The sequence below is a fragment of the Haliotis asinina genome, chromosome 10 (genome assembly GCF_037392515.1).
Source record: "Haliotis asinina isolate JCU_RB_2024 chromosome 10, JCU_Hal_asi_v2, whole genome shotgun sequence".
In the NCBI taxonomy this organism is placed as follows: Eukaryota; Metazoa; Mollusca; class Gastropoda; order Lepetellida; family Haliotidae; genus Haliotis; species Haliotis asinina.
In genome coordinates, this window is record NC_090289.1 from 34,114,856 (window position 1) to 34,137,905 (window position 23,050).

Sequence of the window (23,050 nt, forward strand, 5' to 3'; positions counted from 1 at the left end):
CGATTCTACATTATAGTGCATGATGTAACTGTTTTTCGTAATTATTTGCATACCTGTTCTGATGTAATCAATATTCCACCAAAGTCACCTGTTCATTAATTATATATCATCGTTTTGAATAACTAAGGTGTTGATATTTTTTTAATCACGAAATCAACCAGTCAGAACTCGATGGCTGTATTTTGCCCGATTCTTCAACGTTGCCGCGTTATGTGATATGTATCGAACCATGGCATATGCGTGATGCATATGTTTCATATTTAAAACCATACCACAACCAGCTGTATCGCGGCATAAAGTAGTTCCCATAAATGGAGGTGATATCGGCGCATATAGGTCGATCTAAAGTAGCTCCATTTGTAGTTAGGTTAAAAAGATATACTGTAGATTTAGGACATGTAAACAATAGATGAGATAGTAAGTTAAGAACGCCCCCAGTTAGTCACTGATTGTGTCACGGCGGCGTAATACAATCACATCTAGTACTTGACCTATAAATGACCCACACGGTCTAAAACTTGAGATTTCCGAAATCGTTTAAAAGCCTGTGGTGATTGCAAGTGTCAGCAGGAGCAAATTGGTCGATATTTGTCATTACAAGTGAGTACAAGTACATTTATCGAGATCTGTCAAACAGATACAAAAGTGACGTCATAGATTACAGTAGACTGTCAGTCATGGCGCAGATCGAGTCGACAGTTGAAGTTTCTTTTTGGTTCCTTATCACGATCCATGCAATTTGCATTTCTAACTGTTAACAGGGTCAGCTGAAATTCTAAAAGCTTCTTTGAGGGCGGAGGTATTTTCCTTCATGTTGGGATATCCTTGGATTTTCCAAGGGCTTTCCCAAGGAACGCGGAAGTAGTTCGCCGTTGATTACATCCTTTGAAGTCAGAATGACCTCAGCGCGTCTGTCCCCAGTATTCCGGCTTCTTGTTTAATTGGTTTTGTAGCTTTAGGGCGACGTGGGCTAATAAGAGATCTATTTGCGCCCAACACATTGATTTGATTTAATAAACACTCATATGTAATTTCATTACAATTTCGAAAGGAATCGTTTAGTTAAGATAAAAGAAATGAAAAAACTATCGATATCAATTTGGGATAGATATATACATATAACGAACAACCTCTGCTTCGCCGCATCCCGTGTCTTGGTTTGCTGTTTCATCACACAGCCAACATCACTGGTGGAAACATTACGTTTATGTTTTCCGAAGGATAAAATGTCTCATAGTTCGACTCAAAATTTTACAGAGACACGGTAATGTTTGCAGTGGTTACATTCCCACAATGCAATCGTGGAATGTTGCATGACTAGTCAGCTTCAGCTGAATGTACTGATCTAAACTTAGTAGAATTGAGACGGTCATATTGCCTTGTATGGTTTAAGAGAATCGCAGATGTAAGCGTCCTCGTGCTTTAACTATTTTAGTTCAGGGCGAGAGTGTGTTTTATTACACTATACATGGTGGTAGAACGAACTGTATTTCTTAAATACAGCTTCTTGTCTGTCCAACTATTGATTTTTCTTCCTTCCGGACCGACGCTCGTAACACTTCCGTCGTCAATCAGCGGATTATCTCGTCCTGACCTGTTTATTATTCAGAGACTGCCGTCATATAATGTGATCTTGCTGATTGCACCGTTGAGCAACAGACAAAACTGACTGCGAGATAAAAAAATAAAATGATAAAAGTAAATTAGCAAAAACAGTAGTGGCATCTGACTTTGTGTGACCCGTGAAGGTCCTCGGGTAGAATAGGCCTTAAGCAACCCATGTTTGCCATAATGGCGACTATGCTTGTGGCGACTAACGGGATCGGGTGGGGGGGCAGGCTTGTTGACTTTTTTTTACACATGTCATCGGTTCCCAATTGCACATATCGATGCTGGTGTTGATTACCACAGGATTGTCAGGTCCAGACTCCATTATTTACAAACCGCCGCCATATAGCTGTAATAGTGCTTAGTGCGGCGTAAAACTAAACTCACTCACTCACTGATTCCGTGGACAATGCTGAAGTAGCAAGTTAAATCAGTGTACGATACCAGAGGGTAGTTGGTTTGTTTTTTTTTACGCCGCACTCATCAATATACCTGTTATATGCCAGCGGTATGTAAATGGTCGAGTCTGGACCAGTCAATCCAATGATCAGCATTATGAGCATAGATCTAAACAGCTGAGACGTTATGACATGTGTCAACAAAGTCAGTGAGTCTGATCACCAGATCCCGTTCGTCCCCTGTTACGACATGTGCGGGTTGTTGAAGACCAGTACATTATTCTATCCCAGATCTTCACTGGTACTGAAGATAGTTAGACGGCAGTTAGTTAGTTGGTTAGTTCGGCAGGTCCAGCCAGTGACTTATGCCCGATAGAGCAGTTAATGGGTACCTGTTAGGAAGAGGTGGTGACAACGATCTAACGTCTTACATACAACTTGAGTTATATGCTCCCCAGAGGACTGAGACTTATAATGATTCATAATGATTAATTCACCGGGAAAATTTGAGGTTAAGGTGAGCTTTCTGGCATGCAATTTGATATGAATGTATCTCGTTATGGAAGTGTACGTACTCGATAGACACATCACACCTTTCCTTCAGTCTTTTTGTGAGTAAATAAAACCCTTTCCTTTCTTTCATATCTTATTCTATCTTCTAAGTCATTTGAAAAAAATAATAGGAGCTTTTCTATTTCTTCCATTTCCGGCTCTTTGTCCCTGACGCACGCGAAATGTCAGCGAGTGCAAGCAGGTGCACACGGGCGGAGAATACAAATAAATCTAATAATACTAAATTTAAATATAATATAAATTCACCCGACTACTTGAATCATATTTTCGAAACACAAATATTTAACAGCAAACTACTGTTACTATTCATATGCCTTATCATTATTGCGATTGCAACTGACCCACGGCTCCAACCCACAGCTGACCTAATCTCGTTCTTTGTTCTCGTTTACGGAGTTCCCCGACATCGAGATGTGACATTCAGCTGCTACCACGCCGAGTAAGAACAGCCAGGCCATGAAGCGTACGTAGAAATTTTGTTTACAAGTCTGTCTGTCTATAGATACATGCATCATTTCACTGCCCCGTTTGATACATACATAGCCTGGTGGTTACATTATATGTGTGTCAGTCTTTTAGACTCCCAGACATGTCGGAATGGTTGATATAACGTTCGCTGGCTTGAATCGATCGTGAGACCAGACGTGAATCGATCTGTGGTGATGTGTAGTTTTATGCAAAGCGTTTCGCTTTCTTCACAGTCTCTGGCGAGCTCAAACGAACTCAATCAAAGCATAATATGATTCAAGCCAAGGAATAATTTATCGGATTGTTAAAGCACAAACCCCGTGGTTCATTACGTGGAATGTAATTGATTACAGCCATCAATTGTCTTTGGCAAGTACAAACCTGGACCATGGAAAGATTGTAGATTATCCCTATTATTATTATTATTATACGCCTCGTAAGTGAATATATATAATTGTGATATAACATATAAACCCATTTAAACTGAAAAGTGAGTTGGGAGATTCAGGTTGAACCTGAGGAAATCTAGACTTGCTTCATTCTGGGGCTTTAGCATTGCAGAGAGGGAAAGACACTGGGGATATGTAATGTGTGGTTCGGGGACTGTGAGGCAGGTTAGGACGCAACCTTGCACAGCGAGTTGTGTTTGACGAATGGGTCATCGTGCCTCGAGTCAAAACAAGACTACGGGTGTAATACAGCCTTTATGTTGTATTTCACCAGGTATGTCACTCTATACCTGTACATTGTATATTAAGGGCACGCATATTCCATATATTTTTCTAAATATGAATCGTTAGGTGTATATAGCTTACGTTTGTGTCCTGCTTCAGCAAAAGGTTTTTGGCCAGCTGTTGTTTTTATATATTATTGACAACAGAGTATTATGGATATAACAGATGTCAGTGCGATTTAGATGTTTTATCGTCATTTAATATGATGTACTCCAAAACAAAGTATCGCCTAGTTTCTGTTTGATTTCTACACTTCTAGAATCAGTAAGTGTTTTCAGTAAGACAAACACAGACATATGGGATCCAGTTATAGTCCTTTTGGCCGTGGCTTTCTCTGCACTCCTCCCTCGTAATAAACAGTGAAATGTGTCAATATTTTCATGATAGCTTGTTAAACAACTTTTTTTTAGTATTATGACAAAAATGACCAGAAACCTCACAGAGATGGAATGATGTTCTGATTATGATCAGCGTTTCACTGAGTATGTTATGCTAATTAGTTTTTGAGTTACATTGCAATTCATCGGTCCGCTTTTGAGCCAAACACACTACACGTGAAAAGGATATCAATTTTTCATCTTTCCGGTTGAAGTAAGCAGCTCAATCGGCTTACGTTGTGTGTGTCTGCAATTTAAGAACGTGAGGGCGGGGTGGGGTTGCCGTGCCTTGTTTCGTTAAACATTGACCTACAAACGATAAACGCATGCAAGCGTATACAGTTCACCCTCATTTATCCAGAGTCTAATCAAAAAGACTATGGCTTATCTCGCCTGAGAGATATCAAAACACTATCAGCCAAATCCCCGTTTTCACATAATCTGGCTAAGCGAGAGGACACCGCGTAAACGTCAGCGCAGCATGTTTATTAGACACGATACTGCTTAACATATTGCTGTGAATTTTAGTATTCCATTAATGACAGCTGTAAATACTCAATGACATGAAAACGCCTATGTGACGTTAAACTTTTACTCGCCGACTGACGACTGGAAGGGGTTATAGTGACCTAGAGGTACTGGTTTATTGCGCAGTGTGATGACTGTCAACTCACCATGAACAATGTGGACACGCGCTACTAACATTTAATGTACATGTAAATTACTTGTGCTTCTGTTTGTGGGACTATAAATAAACTAAACACTAATATTCATGCTAGTTATTAGAATGTATGTAATATAAGGGAAACTAAAACCGGTGACCAAAGTGTGAAAGATACACACGCACATACAGAGACATGTACACTCACAGACACGCACACGTACGCACACTCACATCACTCATCACATGACAAACGAGCGAGACCGTTCCTGTAATATTTAAGTATCAAGGACAATACAATTCTGTATGAATCATGAGGCATATGTATGTAATGTGATTAAAGTGTAAAGTCCTCCAAGATTACGCTTGAATTATACTTTACAGAATTTAATTGTGACTGACTTCTAATTTTAATTGCCTTTGTTAACCTAACCCTCGTCACTAACATATATTAGCTTAGCAATATGTAATGTATTTTAGAAAGTTGGTCTACATGAAACATCTGATACATCTTGTTATGTAAATTTTCATTTTATGCGTTAACATCCAGGAAGTGTTTTATGCCAACTGATCAAAGATGCACATTTGTAAAATGATTCGTAGGGGGAAACAGAATCTCTGTGGGAAATCGGCGTTTGAATGAGACCCAAATTGCCCCAAGCTTGTCGTATGACCCAAGATGGTGGCCTTATACTAATACGCCCGGCTGTTTTGTCTCTGGTGAACAATATATCATCAAGAGACAAATATACACATATTGTGTGCTGCCCAGATAACAGGCGATCGGCGGTTAGATTCCCCTAGCCGCGTCATACTGAAGGACGTTAAAAGATCAAACTTGTTATTACTTTGCCTGATGATGGATATTAAGTGAGATAAAACTACAATCAGACAAACTCACACTGACAAACACACGCACGTACCCAAACCCGAATCCCGCCACTCACGCGCGCGCTCATGCACACCCACATATATGTACCGGGCAAAATAAGAAAAAACAATCACGAACAGACTTATAAACCTTATTACACCTTACCTCAAAATACGCACTTCATTTGTAATGTCATAGACTAAATCACATGAATAAGTTTCTTTAAAACTTCATTTATTCAAACGATCTATTTGTTTCTATATGTCCAAAGTGCACCGGGATTCTACCCCTTGTGCCCGCGTAAAGCATTCAGCAAACATTCGGTGTATCCCCTCCAAGCAAGACCCTTAATGCTGACAAGAGAAGACAAGTTACAAGACAAGACATCTGAACGCTATCAATACATGTCAGTTAACACCTCCCTATGTCGGCGGATCGTATGTGTGTACCGGTCTATTCGTCTGTAACCTTGCATAACGTGGCGTAATGGTTCTATGAATAAATCCTGACTGGTATGGTCAGTCGGGGAGACAAATCAGCGAGACCATCAGGGAGACGAGGCGCGCCCAGATCATCGACAGAAGAGGACGGATTGTGCAGCTAGTCGGGACGTCGACCATTTCGACCATTATTCCCTAAACCATAATAAAATGGCTGGTGCTGTCTGCAACTGTATCGGTGACTTTATCGTCTATCTCTTGCCCTCCATCCTGACCTACTAGCGAAGGGTATCCCCAGCTGACGCTCTTGGATAAATTAATATTAATATTAATATTAATGATAGATATTATCATGTTCAACGCTTATTGTTATCATGTCGTAACAGGTTTGGTTGTGGCTCGTGTTTCGGTTAGGCGTTTCTGTGACTACAACCATCTCCACTGTTGTAGTACGTTGTTTCAGTGACGTGTTGCTATTGTTCTGTTCGTCTATTATTTCAGTGACGTGTTGCTATTGTTCTGTTTGTCCATTATTTCAATAACGTGTTGCTATTGTTCCATATGTTCTTTGCTTCAGTGACACCTTTCTATTGTTCTTTTTGTCCATTGGTTCAGTGGGATTTTTCTACTGTTCTATTCGTCCATTATTTCAGTGACATTTTTCTATTGTTATGTTCGTCCATTATTTCAGTGATGTGCTGCTATTGTTCAGTATGATCTTTGCTTCAGTGGCGTCTTCTGTTGTTCTGTTCGTCCGTTGTTTCAGTAACGCCTTTCTATTGCTCTGTTTGTCTATTATTTCCGTGATGTGTTGCTATTTTTCAGTATGTCCATTGTTTCAGTGACATCTTTCTATTGCTCTGTTGGTCCATTATTTCAGTGACACCCTTCTACTTTTTATTGGGCCATTATTTCAGTGTCGTGCTGCATCCCATGGCGATATGTCGTGGCCGGAATGTGGTTCATAGCCTTCATCCTCCACGACAGCTTTCGCGGCAGCCTCAGCATCACCATCGTGTGCATGGTGAATCATGATCCCGTCATCAACATCACGACAGCGTCCTATGACATCAATTCATCAAACGTTCCTACCACACGAGGAGGACTGTTGTCAGTCAACTTAACAGACCCCAAAGAGGAGACGGAAGACACATGTTATTCAAGAGTGGGATCTAGGACCTCTGATATTTTGGTCAGTATAGTTATAAGTCATTCAATATACGAAGAGCGGATTGCAAATGATGACATTTTCCTTTAAAATGGTTGATTAATTAATCTATATGAGAACCACAACACTTTTCCAACAGCTTGGTGCATGTTTGGAGTACCATTAATACCGTCTGAAAAGGAGACAGTCCTGTGTAATTGTCTGGACCCAGTAATGCTATACTAATACACGCCATGATGCAGGATACAGAATTACTGAGGCTTGTAAATCACCGCTTAACGTACCGGTCCTGTTATACAGACTAGCTTCCTTTAAGACCTATGACATGGAAGTCGTGTAGTTACGTTTAAAACATTTGCTTGTCACTCAGAAGGTCCAGGTAAGATGTGTTCAGCACATTTCTAGTACCGTAACTCAATATTGCTAGATTTTTGTAATTTCAAAGCCACATCACTAAACCACACCCCTCTTGTAGTGACATTTTAACCGCTTTAACTGCATAAATCGTTGTTCATGCTGTTGATCTCTGGATTGTCTGGTCCACACTCAATTTTGTACAGAAAGCTGTTACATATATACAAAGAAACCAAAATAACTCTCAGGAACCGAGGCATCGTAACCAGATTAACTTGTTACCAACTGTATTTTCTTCATTTTCTTCTGTGGTTTTGTCTATGACGTATTGCCTCTTTCAGTCAGGCGGTTTTGAGTGGAGCAAGCAAGTTCAAGGTCTCCTCCTTGGAGCTGTGTTCTGGGGGTACATGGCATTTCAGTTCCCTTCGGGGTGGCTGGCGGAGAGATTCGGAGCACATCGAGTCATCCTTATCTTCCTCCTCAGCGCATCAGTAACAAGCATCTGTACACCCATAGCTGCCCATGCACATCCATACGTTCTACTTGCTGTTCGTTGCGTAACAGGATTATCTATAGTGAGTATACAACAATGCAGTTCTTACGTAATTAAACTTTTAGGATAAATCCCCATATTTACATTTACGTGTATATGCACCTTCAAACATTGCATTTCATGACATACCCATATTGGGCGGTGGGGTAGCCTATCGGTTGAAGCGTTCGCACGTCACGCCAAAGACTCGGGTTCGATTCCCCACAAGGGTACAATGAGTAAAGTCCTTTTCTGGTTTCCCCCGACTTGATATTGTTAGAATATTGCTAAAACCGGCGTAAAATCCAGCTCCCTCACTGACATACCGGTGAAGATCCGGGTTAAGATTTGCTCAGCAACCTTGTAAGAGGATACTGACGCGGCCGACTTCGTGGACACATGTCATTGTATCCCAGTTCTGTTGATTGATGATCATGATGTCAATCACTGGATTGTCTGTTCCAGACTCGATTTTTTACAGACCGCCATCATACAGCTGGGATATTGTTGAGTGCGGCGTTAAACAACAAAGAAAACAAACAAACATTGCTGATATGATTGTGTATACGTTGTATGAATTCTGTCGGTGAAGCTGGGGTCAGGTGGTTTTTAAATTCTAAATTGAAAGTTATGAATCGCATTTTCCCTTTCATCACTATACACTGCATTGATAACATCATTCTTGCAAACCTCGTAGGAGATGTTCTATTTTAGAATCTCATCAATGATCTCTTTCGTTTGTACGGAGACGATACCTTTAAGAGATCTCTTTCCATTTTCTCTTACATTTTGATAATTAACTTTGCAGTTGATAACTTCCGCTTTGACCAAGATATTTCATGTATTAATCTTCTTAAATCTTTTTTAACATTACGTTTCGGGGTGATTACAGATCGCCCCGAACCGATGAAATGATCACCTGTTCACCTGATGAAGGGATCTGTAATGACCGCGAAACGTTGTGTGGAAAAGGTTAAGAAAGATTAATCAATACAATATCTTGGTAGCCTAAAACAACTTCTAAATACCGCTAAGAGACAGCTTCCGCTTGTTTTAGAATGTGTTCCTGTCTTGACCATCCCCAGAAACAGATTTTGTGTGCCAAAAGGACATGGGACTTGTATTAATTTAACCGATGAAAATCAGTGATGACTCATGGTAACTCACCCCTGGCCAGACCCGTGAAGGTTCCGGGGTAGAATAGGCCTTCAGCAACCCATGCTTGCCATAAAAGGCGACTATGCTTGTCGCAAGAGGCGTCCTACGGGATCGGGTGGTCAGGCTCGCTGACTTGGTTGACGTATGTCATCGGTTCCCAATGGCGCAGATCGATGCTCATGTTGTTGATCACTGGATTGTCTGGTCCAGATGCGATTATTTACACACCGCCGCAATATAGTTGGAATTTTGCTGAGTGCGGCATAAAACTAAACTCACTCACCCCTGGCCAAAATGTTTAAATCTGTTTAATGTGGGTTTGTGCGTGCGTACCATCAGGGCCCCTTTTCACAAAGCGATTTTAAAGATTAGTTCATAGTGGTAACATTCTCTCTGATTAAATTAAAACAGTAGAAGACATCACATATGTCCATTTCATCATGGTGCATCACAGCTGCTCCCCCCACCAAGTCTCTCACCCGTAACATTCTTTTAATCTGTAATCCGTGACATTCCTTTCATCCGTAACATACCTCACAATCGTATCACACCACTCAGCTGTACCGACACTTACCTATATCGTATATCTCAGCCGTAACCTCTGTCACCCATGACACCCGTCTCAGATACTCTGCTGCGACACACCTCTCACATCACTCAGTCATGTTGTATATCTCACCTGTAACATTCCTTTTATCCGTATCACCCCTCTCAGTTGTATCACAACACTCAGCCACGACTCACGCACAGACGTCCCTTAGCTGTATCATACATCTCACCCGTAACATTTATGTCATCTGTTGTATCAGCTGTATCACAATACTCAGCCGTTACACAACTCTCAGTCATACCACATACCTCAGTCGCAGCCACACCAACCCCCATCCCAACCCCCAAACCCCAAACCCCAAACCCCACCCCGCACTCCGACGTTTATACGTGCATATTATCCATGTATTAGACGTGTTTTGATATCAAATACATGGCACTTAAATTAAAGATATAAATTACTTAATATGCTTTCATGTGTTTTGTGATGACAGAAATTTTCTCGTTTAAGGCAGTATTGTACCCTGCACTTCCGGTCTTCTGGGCCCGATGGGCACCAGCTGCAGAATGGAACCGGATGTTGGGCATTTCACTTTCCGGTAAAACAAACAATCAGAAACTACGGATTCCTTTGGGTAACGCTTAGACATCACACCCACATATCCTTGAAACAAAACAAGGAACCACTGAAGGATCAGACAACCACCTGCCTTCTCTTCAAGGGACTTTACTTTGCGACTTCACGCCCTTTTTAGGGGTCACGAGTAGCCCCATGGTCTAAAGCGCCAACAATGGCTGTGCAAAGCTGTATGTCTGTCATGAAAGGTTCGTTAGGAGTGGGTTCGGACCCCAGATACTCCCAGTCATGACAATAGATATGAGTTCTTCAAATCCGTTAAGGATAAAACTTCAGTTGGACTTTCCTTGCAAGGAAGCTGACTCGTAATGTCACTGAAATATTGATGAAAGCTGAGAAAACCACTCTCACTTCTTGCCCTAGCCAGCGTGTAAAGTCTGAGTAAGAGGGACGTCGTACTTAGCGCAACGTCGATCACGATCGCTTTGTGAAACGAGCCAAATGTTTTCCCTGGCGATGACTAATATACTTCAGTTCAAGATTCTGTCACAGAACGCCTCATCATGACTGCTCACCCGAATACCCCCAAGCACTGATTACCGCGTGGCAACCATCAGGAATATTCACACCAACAACGTTTCGTGGTACCAGACACTTACACTGACATGGCTGAACGGTGCTTCTCTATGGTCATCTAAAACTCTAGAACTCCACACCACAAACTGACAGATAGGCCTCTTCAATCCTGTGTCAACTAAAAACTTTTCCTTTTACATAACCTGCTGGCCTTTTACCAACATTTTCCATAAGCGCCACTGAACGGCTAATTTATTAGCTGAACGGCTAGACCCTATCATGATTTCTTCTCTATTCATTGCAGGGGGACTTATGGGAAATGCCCTCATCTTTCCCATTGGTGGATTTATGTGTAAATACGGACCTGGTGGTGGATGGCCGTCCCTGTACTATTTCCTAGGTAGTATAGTTACACAGAAGTGCTGTTTAACGTCACCTTTGGCGTTGTTACGACTTGGTACTTATTGTAATATGTCTTTGGGATTATAGTCTCTCTCAACTGTACCTATCGTTAATCTCATCTCTGAGATAATTGGTTTAAACTATGTTCTACACAACTGTTGGCAATCCCTGTGGTGTTGGTTTTGGTGCGAACAAGGTTTAGTTTGCGGATTACGTTCATGGGAGTATAGCCTCCGCAACTGTTATTTTCATCCTTTTTGTCATTGGTGTAAGCCGTGGTCCACACAGCTGCTGTTGTCCTTGTCGTACGCCCTATGTCGCCCTATGTAAGATACTAGACTAACAGCTAGTCTCTGAAATGAACATATTTTACTGAAAAAACGTTCATAGTGAAAAAAAAATAATGAAATGGAGCCCGGAGACTTTCTTCATTTTATGGAAATCCAGACTTGCCACACTTTCTAGACTTGCATGGGCTTTCTTGGATATATAATAATTATACTTCAGGGTCTGTACGACAGACTAGTAAGATACATACTGTCATTGGTTTGAGCATGTCCACGGTTTTCCAGCTTGAGGAAGCTTGGGTGTGAACTATGTCCTGAATAATGTGCTCCATACACTCGTTGTTAATCTCAGTGGTATGAATTGCTCATCATTATCTAGATACATTTTCTAGTTGTTATGTTCTAGTTAATAACACTGGTAAAGACCTAAAACCTGGACACCATGTAGGCAGATCCTTATTCTACAAAACTAATGAACAGTTGCGAACAATTATTCATTGTCAGTTTTATCCCGTTCTACAGGAGGCGCAGGATTTCTGTGGTGTGCCGTGTGGGGTCTGACAGTGAGGGACACGCCCAGAGCCACGCCCTTGATAACAAACAAGGAGAGGGACTACATCGAACTTAACATAAAACTCCGAAATCTCACTATCAGGGTAAGACACCATTTATGTGCTGGTTAAAATTTATTAATATTACATTACAGTATAGTCATATAGACCACATATCCACGCAGCTAGTACATGCTCGCAGCTTTGGTCATACAGCAACGAATTTCGTGGGTTATTTTAAATGCGAATCAAGTGTAAATGTCTTTTACCGACAGAAGAATGATAACCAACCACAGAGCCATATCGGGGGAAGGTTTTCGCCAGATTACATTTTTCTTATATACCAATTTTTATTTAATTCACGTCAGGAACGTGAGACAACATTAGGACAAGCATCAATACAGACATTTTTCATGATCAGAAACCCCCGACGCCATGGAAGGCCATGATGACGTCACGAGCCACCCTGGCCCTGATCGCGACCCACACATTCATCAACTATGGAATATACATGCTGATGACACAGCTCCCAACATACATGGAAGAGGTCATGATGTTTGACATCAAGTCGGTGAGAATTCTTCTATTTCAGTGTTTTGCATCGTTTCCGTCAGGCAAGAACGTTACTATTCTACGGTCATGCAAAAAGTTAGCAAACATTTGAATGGTAGGTGTGTATGCATATTGTGTGTGTGCGTGCGTGTGTGTGTATGCTATTACAGTACCTTCTAAGTGAGGCTAAGCCAGCGGGGGTCCACAAGGTTCAGTCCTAGGTTGTATGCTTTTAGCGCCCTTTCAGCTACATGTCGACCAACAATTATACAAGATATGCACCAGCAATATGAACGGCAACTGTGAAAGATGATGATGTTGCAGAATGGATTATACTCAATGTTGCCGTACCTAGTGTTCTGGGGTGTCGTGGTGCTGACCAGCGGACTGTCCGACTGTCTGGTGTCGAGGAAACTACTAAGTGTCGGTGCTACCAGGAAGTTCCTCAATACTCTAGGTAATCCCTGTCATTCCTCTTTGGAGGTATTGGATCTTTTGTTTAACAAGATGAAGGCCCTATTCCCAGCCATATTACAGCATACCTTAAGTAGGAGACATATTAGCAATTATCATGTATACTTATAAGGACGGTAGTGTCGAATTGTCTCCCACGTTATATTTCACTTCATATGTTGGGTGAGTGAATGAGTGAGTTAAACTGTACGCCGCACTCAGATATATTCCAACTATATGGCGGCGGTCTGTAAATAATAGAGTCTGGACCTGACAATCCAGTGATCAACAGCATGAACCAGGTCAGCGAGTCTGACCACCCGATCCCGTTAATTACCTCTTACGACAAACATAGTCGACTTTTACGACACCATAGGTTCTGAAAGCCTATTCTACCTTTACGGGTCGCTTCATATGTTAGAATTAGAAACGCAGCTATTCGCCTAAGACAATTATAACTTCATCAGGAAATTCTAAGGCGTTTCCTTTCCTTGAGAAATAAAATGTAAGTTATGAATTATCAATAACCTTTATCAAGTTGAGCGGAAAGTTTGATTCAGATGTCGATTCTCGAGGCCTCATTTTTTTCACATGGTTACAGTGTGTGAAGGCCATTTCTCGAGTCCCCTGCCGTGATACTGGAATATTGTTAAAAGCGGCGTACATACACTCCAACTCACTCACTCTGACGATTGTCCTACATTTCCCCAATTCTCGATAACACCATCAACTGAAATTATATGATATCTTTTCCAAGAAGTGAAAGTTTTTGCCGTACAACATTAACTAATAGCGTTTTGTCTTTTTTTTCTCAAGGGTGTATGCTTCCGGCCGTGTCAATGCTGGTATTGGCAATGACAAACTGTCTTCCGCTTCCGGTAGCTATAACCATGTTGTGCGGAGCTGTTGGATTGGTAGGATTCGCTTTTGGAGGCTATCTTGTAAACTACGCCGACATCGCACTGCAGTTCTCTGGAACCTTAAGTGGCCTCGGGAACTGCATCAGCAGCATTGCTGGGATCATTGCTCCGTACATCGTGTCCTCCATAACAGTTAATGTAAGACGATACCACACGAAACAAAACCTTAGATCATGTAATTATATAATGTATGTGATTCATTGGTCTAACGACCTGCTGCGAGCTACTTTTACTCTTATATTGGTTCCATTGCTCCTGGGATCCACGAGTCATGGGTTCGAATTCCGATTTGGTATACGAACACCTGTGTTGTAAATGTTTTTAGGAGGAGAATTCTCAACCTGGGCAATTTCTCTGGATTGTCTGATATCCAGGCCCCGACTTCTCGAAACAAACTTAGGTTTTTAGTCAAATCTCAAATCGAGTTTCACAATTTGAAACAGCTACACTCAACTGCATTTCTGAAATATAAAAGCCCAAACAACTTAAGTAATCTAACCACCAAGCTCAAATTGTCCCCTATAGCTTGATTTTTTTTGTCGATTTCAGTTCTTTCTGTGAAATGCGTTTTCTCTAATTTGAGTAAAAACTCAGACTTAAGTTTGTTTCGAGAAATCGGGGCCGGTTTTACTAATATATCTCAGAGAGTGTTCTCATGACTGAACATCTCAATCAGAAAAATGGTATGGATATGATTTTAAACTTCATTATCCGTACATTGTAAACATATCTGATTCATCGATAAATATTGATATTATATGACAACCATTTCAATTGTCACTGTCTTTGTAAAAGACAATCCAACAAAATCGGTGGTTCTTTATTTTCACAGACACTTTCTCAAGAAGTGTAACATGATTGTATCTGCATCTGACATGGTAATCTGGAAGTGCACCAAAAAGCATAAATCTTGTAAAAGTGTTCCTTTTTTAATGACAATATGTCTCAATCAGTTTACCATGCATTAAACCAACAAATAGATTTTTTACTGTTGGTGAGATGGGGTTGAAAGTTTTAGACAGACGAGCTACAGGTATATTTAACAGATCTGGACAATGTATCATTGCTTTGGAAATCAACACTAGCTATTTATATCAATGCACAAGATAAAATATAAACATTGCTGAAAATAAGATTAGGAACAACGTGTAACACAGTATATAAAAGTATTAGGAACAACGTGTAACACAGTATATAACAGCATTAGGAATCGAGTTTTTGATATTCGTCGTATAATAAAAACAGTGTTAACAACATCAGTCATATCAAATAAACATTTGTTATCAACACTGAAATAACGTAGTCTATCACTATCAATGCCTTACTTCAGCAGTTGAACATAAGTATTCTGATTAAAAGGAAAATGTACAAATTTGACTTCTTCTCAAACATCATCTCTGTTATATACAAATGCCTGATTCTGGCATCCCCTCAAGGTCTTCTTGGCGAATATCTTCGCCTCGCCAAGACCTTCACCCGTTCATTTTTCTCGCTCATTCATTTGTATTATCAGACAGTAGATAAGTAAATCAACAAATAAACCAGCGACGTTCTGTATCTGTCACCCATGACCTGGGCTCATAAACACTCACTTGTCTCACGAATGTATTTTTTCTTCTGCAGGGAACGCGACAGGAATGGCAGTATGCGTTTTTCACCGGATTTGGATCGTTTTCTCTGGCTGCCCTGATTTTTCTGTTTTTCGGGAGTGGAGACATTCAACCATGGGCCAGACATGAGTCAATTACAAAAGAAATCCGAACTGTGTCTGATACAACTCTACCAGACAAGGACGAAGACACGGAACAGTCATGTGCTTGATAAACATAGCGTTGGTGCTTAAAGCGGTATAAAGCCAAACAAACTACTTAGTTGCTGGTGACATACTGATGTGTTTCTTATGTTCATATTTTATGTTCATATTTTATGTTCATATTTTATGTTCATATTGCCCCCTCAAGAACAAAATGATTCCCGAAATGGTCACTAGTCAAACGGATCAAAGGGCAAAGGGGTTTCATCTGAGATAGCAACCATTACTACCAGAATCAAGTGGATCTAGGTTTAATTAATATACATTTGACTTTTAACTTTGAAACTAATACGTTTTGGTCAAGACATTTTATGGCTGTGATATGGACTTTAGGTGATTCATCACAACTCACATGCCCAACAGGTCTCCAAATGATACATGCAGTAGTCAATGGCCAAACGGATTAAAGGACAAACAGGGTTCATGGGAGATAGTATCCATTACTATCCTGAATCACTTGGGTCTCGATTAAATCATACATTTGTTATATTTCAGCTTTCGTAGTGAGGCATTTACGGCTGTGATATTCACCATACGTGATTTATCACAACTCAAATGGTCAACGTGCGATTCACACTGATGATATGCGAGCCAACGAATTATTTATCTTTGTATTTACTTGAATTCTTACGGCAATAGTATCCAACCTTAACCATTTCCTCAAGTCATCAAAAAGTGATATCTTCGTTCAATATAGTCAGCTAGATTCACATTTCACCGACCCAATCACAAAGAAACAATGATATCTCGAACTAAAATCACACGAGCATCTCCTGCATGCACCTAACGCAATAGTCTATCAAATATACTTTCAAGCAAGTTTTGTTTTTCTTGAAAACAGCTGATACGATTTCTTTATGAATTATGCCCAAAATGAACTATGTCAGTCATGTATAATCTCTGTACATCTAATCACATCTTCTTGTGATCTTGATATCTACCAGTGTTGAGCACGGGAGCTGTGATTGTAGTCACGGTATCGATTCCCTCCAGTAAGCATATGGCTGGCGTCCTCGAGAAGCTTCTTCTTCCAGTCTTCCATCTGTAGATCCGATCCACTCACAAGTTTCATTTCAACTCTCACTGGGTTATTGAACACAGCAAATACAGGCCACATATTTCTGTTGTATCCGCCATCATGTTGTGGCTTGTTGTCAACAATACATCCAGATCCCAACACCTTTCTGTTGTTGGTGTCCAGGAAGCATACCGCCATCTTGTCACTATCAACAAGAACTCCATACTTTAATGTCACAGATGTTCCTGCCCTGTTGTCAAACACATTAGATGTTACTATACACTCTCCATTAACAGCTATAAACGTCCTCACATAATTCTCATCACCTAATATGTACAAACTGCATGAATTAGACTGACCGCCGATACAATGATTACTATCCATGACATCCTGTCCACACACCCCAACCTCCAACACAAGTAATCGATCATCCAGGGGATTGTCCAATTCCACATCCGCCTCCACCTCCCAGTACACCAGGCCGCTAGAGGGCAGTGGGGATGTGCTGCAGGTGCCACTGTAATTCTTCAACATCTCCCCACTGGTGTCCCTCGTCTTCATTCTTCTCCAATTAGGATACCGGGTATTGATCAGATGGCCTTTGACATTAATGTGTGTTCTGTCCAGATTAACGCTGTCGGAATCAAACGTCATCTTTGGACCTGTAATAGGATGAGACAATATACAATGATTAGAAACAACAGTTAATATCTATTATACATCGCCTATATTATTACACGTGTTTCAGCAACCTTAGACAGACACAAGTTCAGTCCCGGTGATATAAAATACAACTAATGGAACCCCAAGGGCCCAAATCCCGACCTCACTGGGAATGGTATCCTGACTTCAACTGCCTCCACCATCTGTGGTTGTTCCTTGACTTCTCAAACTGACTTTGGTCCACATATGTGCACATTGTGCAAGATCAATACTCTCTTTCTGGCCTGTATGCCAACCTTCGGGTTAAAAAAATACATAAAATGAAATGTTTCAATACCAAACCATATAACCTCTATGTCACCCCGTTACTTCGTGTGTTAGATCAAGTATACTGGATGCAGCCTGGGTTTTTTAAACATTTTAGTATGTCAGTTGTCATTGCTGTTTACCTTAAAAATGTGTTATCATACATTGAAAAAGATATTTACGAGTACACACATTTCTGTGCGTGTTACAACTGATAGTGTGGCATTATTGTTGATTTTTTTAAAAAAACTACAACATTCTGTGACCATATTTTCCTATCTACTTTCTTCTTTTAAACAAAATTGGCGGATTTCCCTAAATGATAGCTAGTTATACATGACATGTTAACAGAACATATTACACTTCCTTGCTTGATTGTCCTTGAATATACCTAAACAGTGGAGGAAAATATACTTACAGACAGACAGGCAGACAGATTTATTCAATAGAGAGGCCTTGAGCCCATAATACATATATTTTGATCGTGTATATATACTAAGTGAGTATATAATCACCAAGCAGACACAAGTATGGACATGTGTTAACAGTGGTGGGTCAGTGTTTCCATCCTTACTATGAATACATATACAGGGATTCACTTAGCATGGTAGAGACATTACTATATAGCAACAGAAACTGCAAACCTTGGTGCTTATGGATTGACAATGGTGGCTCTCATTTCCATACTTTACATAAACATATATGAAAAGTTACAGTGTATCAGTAATAGCTGGGGAAAAAACAATACTTATAGCTTAATAATGCAAACTCTCGCATACCCTACTTTATGTAGATACAGACATACACAATGCAAAGTAGAGACATTACTATGCCAGGTGTAACTGCAAGGCTAGAAGTGCTTAAACTCAAAGTCCATGACAGCTGCAAATTATCTGATAGTATTTGCCAGAACAAAGAAATGAAATATTTTATGCAACCAACCTGCTGGGAAACCCAAACAAAACCAAACCCGAATCTATATAGAATCTCCCGAATGTGCGTGACCCAAGTAGTACGTCCTACATTATCGACATATCGACATAAGCATCTGATAACACTGATTTTGTAACCTACTAGGAGGTAATATACTTACATACAACAACATGTCGCGCTCGGTTCACTGCCCCAAGTACATGTAGCCAAGTATCTTTGTCGTTGCCTAGAAAAAGAAAGGTACCTTAAGCGTTACGTTAATACCAGAAAAGGTGCATAGGAAGAGAATGCATTTTGGTATTTGCTGGACTATGTGTATGGAGCAACAACGTACGTGTAAATGCCTTGTATACCCGTGACTGAGTAAAACTATTAATAAGAAATCTCTGATAAATATCAGAAATATAACAATTTCAATTACAGTTTTCTTGGGCAGATGAGTAAGTATGGTTCAACAATTTTAACACATTTTAACAATATTCTTGCAATATCACGACAGGGGACACCAGAAATGGACTTCAAACATTGTATCCATGGTGGGAATCGAACTCAGGTCTTCGGTGAACTAACGTTTTACCACTAGGCTACCCGACCGCCACTATAGCAAAGATGAACATAGATCGCACGTCTGAAAGGGTGGTAAATTGTTTGTCGAATATAATTCATGCTTAAGATAGGGACAGTTACCCTCACCCCAATGTACCCCTCTGAAGGTTCTGGCTTAGAAATATTATTCACTAACCCATGGTTTCCGACCAAGGAGATTAGGTGGTCTAACTCCCTGACTTGGTTGATGTCATTGTAAAGTGACTAATGACCATGATGTTAGTCACAGTGATCATTGTTTACAGGTAAATGTAATAGAGCCCTGATACTGCTGAGTGAGACGTATAACGACAAGCCCACATTGTATATGAGTAATGCCGAGGAGGCATACTCATTTCGTGGGTTACCGTTGGTGTAGATGACATTAAATTAACAAATATCAAAGTTACCACAAGTAACATTTGACAACGAGAGGTTCTTAAGAGAAGCAAATAATGGCTAGAAAGGATCCCGTATCATCTGTGCCTGTATTTCTCTACTGAAGAAACTTACCCAGGACATCGAATTGTATCACGATCGCCTGAAGTCTGGATACATCCTCCTGCAAAGTCTTCAGCTTCTGTTCATTCTTAGAAGCCTCCTGTTCCAGGGTACTGATGAGCTGGTTGGCATAAATAAACAGAATACTTTCAAGATCCGAATATGTTCATTACTGTGTTCATCGTTACTGGTCTTATTATGATGGAGACAAAATTTTCAGTGACTACCTTTTGGCATGTTACATCACTTGAGATACATAGAGCCTATTAGAGCGTATGTGTATAAACGTTTATACAGCTAACTAAAAAGCAAAAAGAAATAATACAACAAATATATTTACGGACTGAGCATCTCTAATTTGTGTCTGAAGTTCATCAATATCTGCTTCCAGTTTCATCTGAAGACCTGTCAAAGCATCAACAACAGATATAGCCAAGAAATACACCGCGTACAATGCTAGTAAGGATTTAGACGTTTTATCATCAATCCGATACATATTTTGATGAAACAGGAGTTACCAACTCATAGCATGTACAATACAACAGATTTTGAATAACATGAACGTATACCGTAGTTAGATACAAACACTGTAGCGTCGAAGTTGAAGGGACTTGCCATCCTGGTTCCCGGGCCTCCATATTAATGAGAGCCCCGGGAACGATGCAGGATGGGGATTTGCGTGTATACTTCGAAGTAACCGAGAGTCGACAAAACCGATGAATTACGATTAATGAAAACCTTCATAGTGGAGAGATGTTACTTCGAGGTAACAATAGGTTCGACACAGCAGCATTAGATGATTACAAATACCCTTTACTAAAGACATATGCCCTTCTTTCTGACAAACACACTGCCAGGAAAAAAAGACCCACAACTGCATAACTATTATATTCATATAACAGTAAGCGTAAATGATTAGAAGATCTTAAGGCATCTATAACCATAATATATTTCATATGATGGCCTGAATCTGGTTCAAAAGAACGTACAAAGCCAAGCACCAGTTACCTGTTTTTAGCGATGCTTCCATAGGTGTTTCTGTCGGGATAACTGAAGTAAAAAAACCACCAAAGGATGACACGAAGGATTTCAAATCCGGAAAACCTTGCTTTGAGAAGACGACACACGGTTCGTATTTGTGAACAACAGGAACGTCAGCCTTTATACAAGACTCAAAGGCCTGTGTGATGGAACTCTTCAGTTTGTGGAGGTGGGAAGGTGAAGCGTAGAGGAGAGTGTCGTTGATGTAGTTAAGGACTGACTGACAGTTTGTCTCTAAAGACCAGCACTCGTGGTCGACTGTCATTGATCTTCCTCATGGCGTCTAAAGTCTGATCTAGCGCCACAAGTACCTCCTTCTCCTTCTGATCTATCACATCTCTCAGCTCAGAAAATGTGTGTTGAACTGCATCCCGGAGCGATACGGCCTTCTCGTCAATACATCTTGCTTGTGCAAGAACCTTTTCTTTTGCTGAAATGATCTTTTTCTTCTTTTCTGAAGCAGATTTTAGGTAAGCCTTCAAGACGTCTTGTTCACGGCTCAAGAACATATCGGCTGTGTCGGTACCGTGACTGGCGTGATCTTCATAGTGGCACTGGAAACAGATGAAACAGTCGCAGTCTTTGTCGTAGACGTCCAGACGTTGTCTGTGTGTCTGACAGATAGATTGGGGCCTTTTGGGTGTACATGGAAGGTCAGAAATCCACTTCATTGTGTGATTCCTAGTTGCTTTCACTTCTGTGTGTGATATATGACAGTGCTCACAGAAATAGTCCTCACATTCCTGACACCAAGACATTGCCTGGTTCCCATCCATCTTGTTGGTACATTGGAAGTTTGATGGTTGATGCTTCATTGTCTGGTTGAGGACATAACCCCAAACAACATCGTCTACAGGGAAACTCCCGACATTTTTATCATGACTCTTTAAGCAGACAGAGCAGTCCAGAGTTGTTACTTCCGGTGATTTGAGACAGTCCCCACACACAGGATTTAGACAGGGAAGCAGGTACGGCTGTGGCCCTCTGTAGCTGAAGGAGGTGCTGCACACCGTACATTTGGGGAACACAGGTTCTGAATCCATCCTGTAACAAGCACATCCGTGACTTTTCATCATGTTTATAACTTTGGATATGTGTACACGGAACTTTGTATACACCACTGTATAAACTGTGTAAATAAATAATTTTTGCAGCTGCCAGGTATCCCTGTCTGTCTGTCTGTCTGTCTGTCTCTCTCTCTCTCTCTCTCTCTCTCTCTCTCTACATGATAACTAGTCGACAAAGTGACCATTCGTCTACTGATTGCTAAATCTTAAAAGAATTGACGAATAAAATATTTGTCTCAGAATATCTTTTGGAACAGTGTTTCAGCACAAACTCTGGCATTGCATCGAGTACCCTATTACACATGGAACACACAGACTTTACCTCAGTCTACTCTCATTTCAGAAAAGTATCCCTGAAGGACAAGAGCTGAAAATATCTACTTTATTTTTAAGCAATATTCCAGCAATATCACGACAGGAGACACCAGAAATGGAACTCACATATAGTGCCATTGTGAGCAACACTTTAACCACACAGCTACCGAAGGATAACCTAACAGTTGAGGTAGGGCGGCAGATTCTTTTACACAGTTCATATCCGCTGGTGGAGGACAACATAAGAAGAAGTATTTTGCCACATTTCTCCTCCAACTGGAAACATCCTCTCATAGAAACAAATGTCTGTCACATGAAAGTGGGAATTACAAAATGGATATCTTCCGAAAGAACATATTTTTAGTGGTTATGGGCACGGTGTTGTGGCAAAAATGTCCAATGTGCCTATTCAAATGTTGGTTTTGTGGTACGGCCCAATGACAAATGTTACCTACCCTGCGTGCAACCTTTGTGGACTTTGCTCCCATTGACTGCTTTGACCAATCTGAGTTTAAATCCTGGTTTCTATGTTCATCAGCACAACACCCATGATTCCACGATTCTAACTACAGCAGTACATCACTGAGACCTGCATCAAT

The 23,050-nt window shown here is 40.6% G+C and overlaps 1 protein-coding gene and 1 pseudogene across 3 annotated transcripts; one reads left to right on the forward strand and one right to left on the reverse strand.

The window, feature by feature from the left end:
• The first annotated feature begins 440 nt into the window (after positions 1-440).
• LOC137297660 (uncharacterized transporter slc-17.2-like) lies at positions 441-16,511 on the forward strand. Of its 3 annotated transcripts, none has more exons than XM_067829565.1 (11): positions 441-600; positions 2,976-3,042; positions 7,048-7,322; positions 7,994-8,227; positions 10,403-10,490; positions 11,349-11,444; positions 12,256-12,389; positions 12,706-12,855; positions 13,161-13,293; positions 14,106-14,347; positions 15,833-16,511. In XM_067829565.1, the coding sequence occupies exons 2-11, from the start codon at positions 3,036-3,038 to the stop codon at positions 16,028-16,030; spliced, it is 1,557 nt and encodes a 518-aa protein (XP_067685666.1). In that variant the 5' UTR covers positions 441-600; positions 2,976-3,035; the 3' UTR covers positions 16,031-16,511. The 3 variants fall into 3 exon arrangements, 2 of the variants coding, with proteins under 2 accessions (XP_067685666.1, XP_067685667.1); XR_010957695.1 differs by lacking the exon at positions 441-600 and having other exon boundaries at positions 1,878-3,042; positions 15,833-16,137; positions 16,171-16,511; XM_067829566.1 differs by lacking the exon at positions 2,976-3,042 and having other exon boundaries at positions 502-600.
• A 448-nt stretch (positions 16,512-16,959) lies between these two features.
• Positions 16,960-22,112, reverse strand: LOC137298664 (uncharacterized; annotated as a pseudogene).
• Between the last annotated feature and the right edge of the window lie 938 nt (positions 22,113-23,050).

What these genes read in the sequence shown, in the direction of transcription:
- LOC137297660 (XM_067829565.1), top strand. An exon ending in GTCCCTGTACTATTTCCTAG is followed by an intron (nt 11,445 to 12,255) that starts GTAGTATAGTTA and finishes CCCGTTCTACAG; the next exon opens with GAGGCGCAGGATTTCTGTGG. An exon ending in TGTCCTCCATAACAGTTAAT is followed by an intron (nt 14,348 to 15,832) that starts GTAAGACGATAC and finishes TTTCTTCTGCAG; the next exon opens with GGAACGCGACAGGAATGGCA.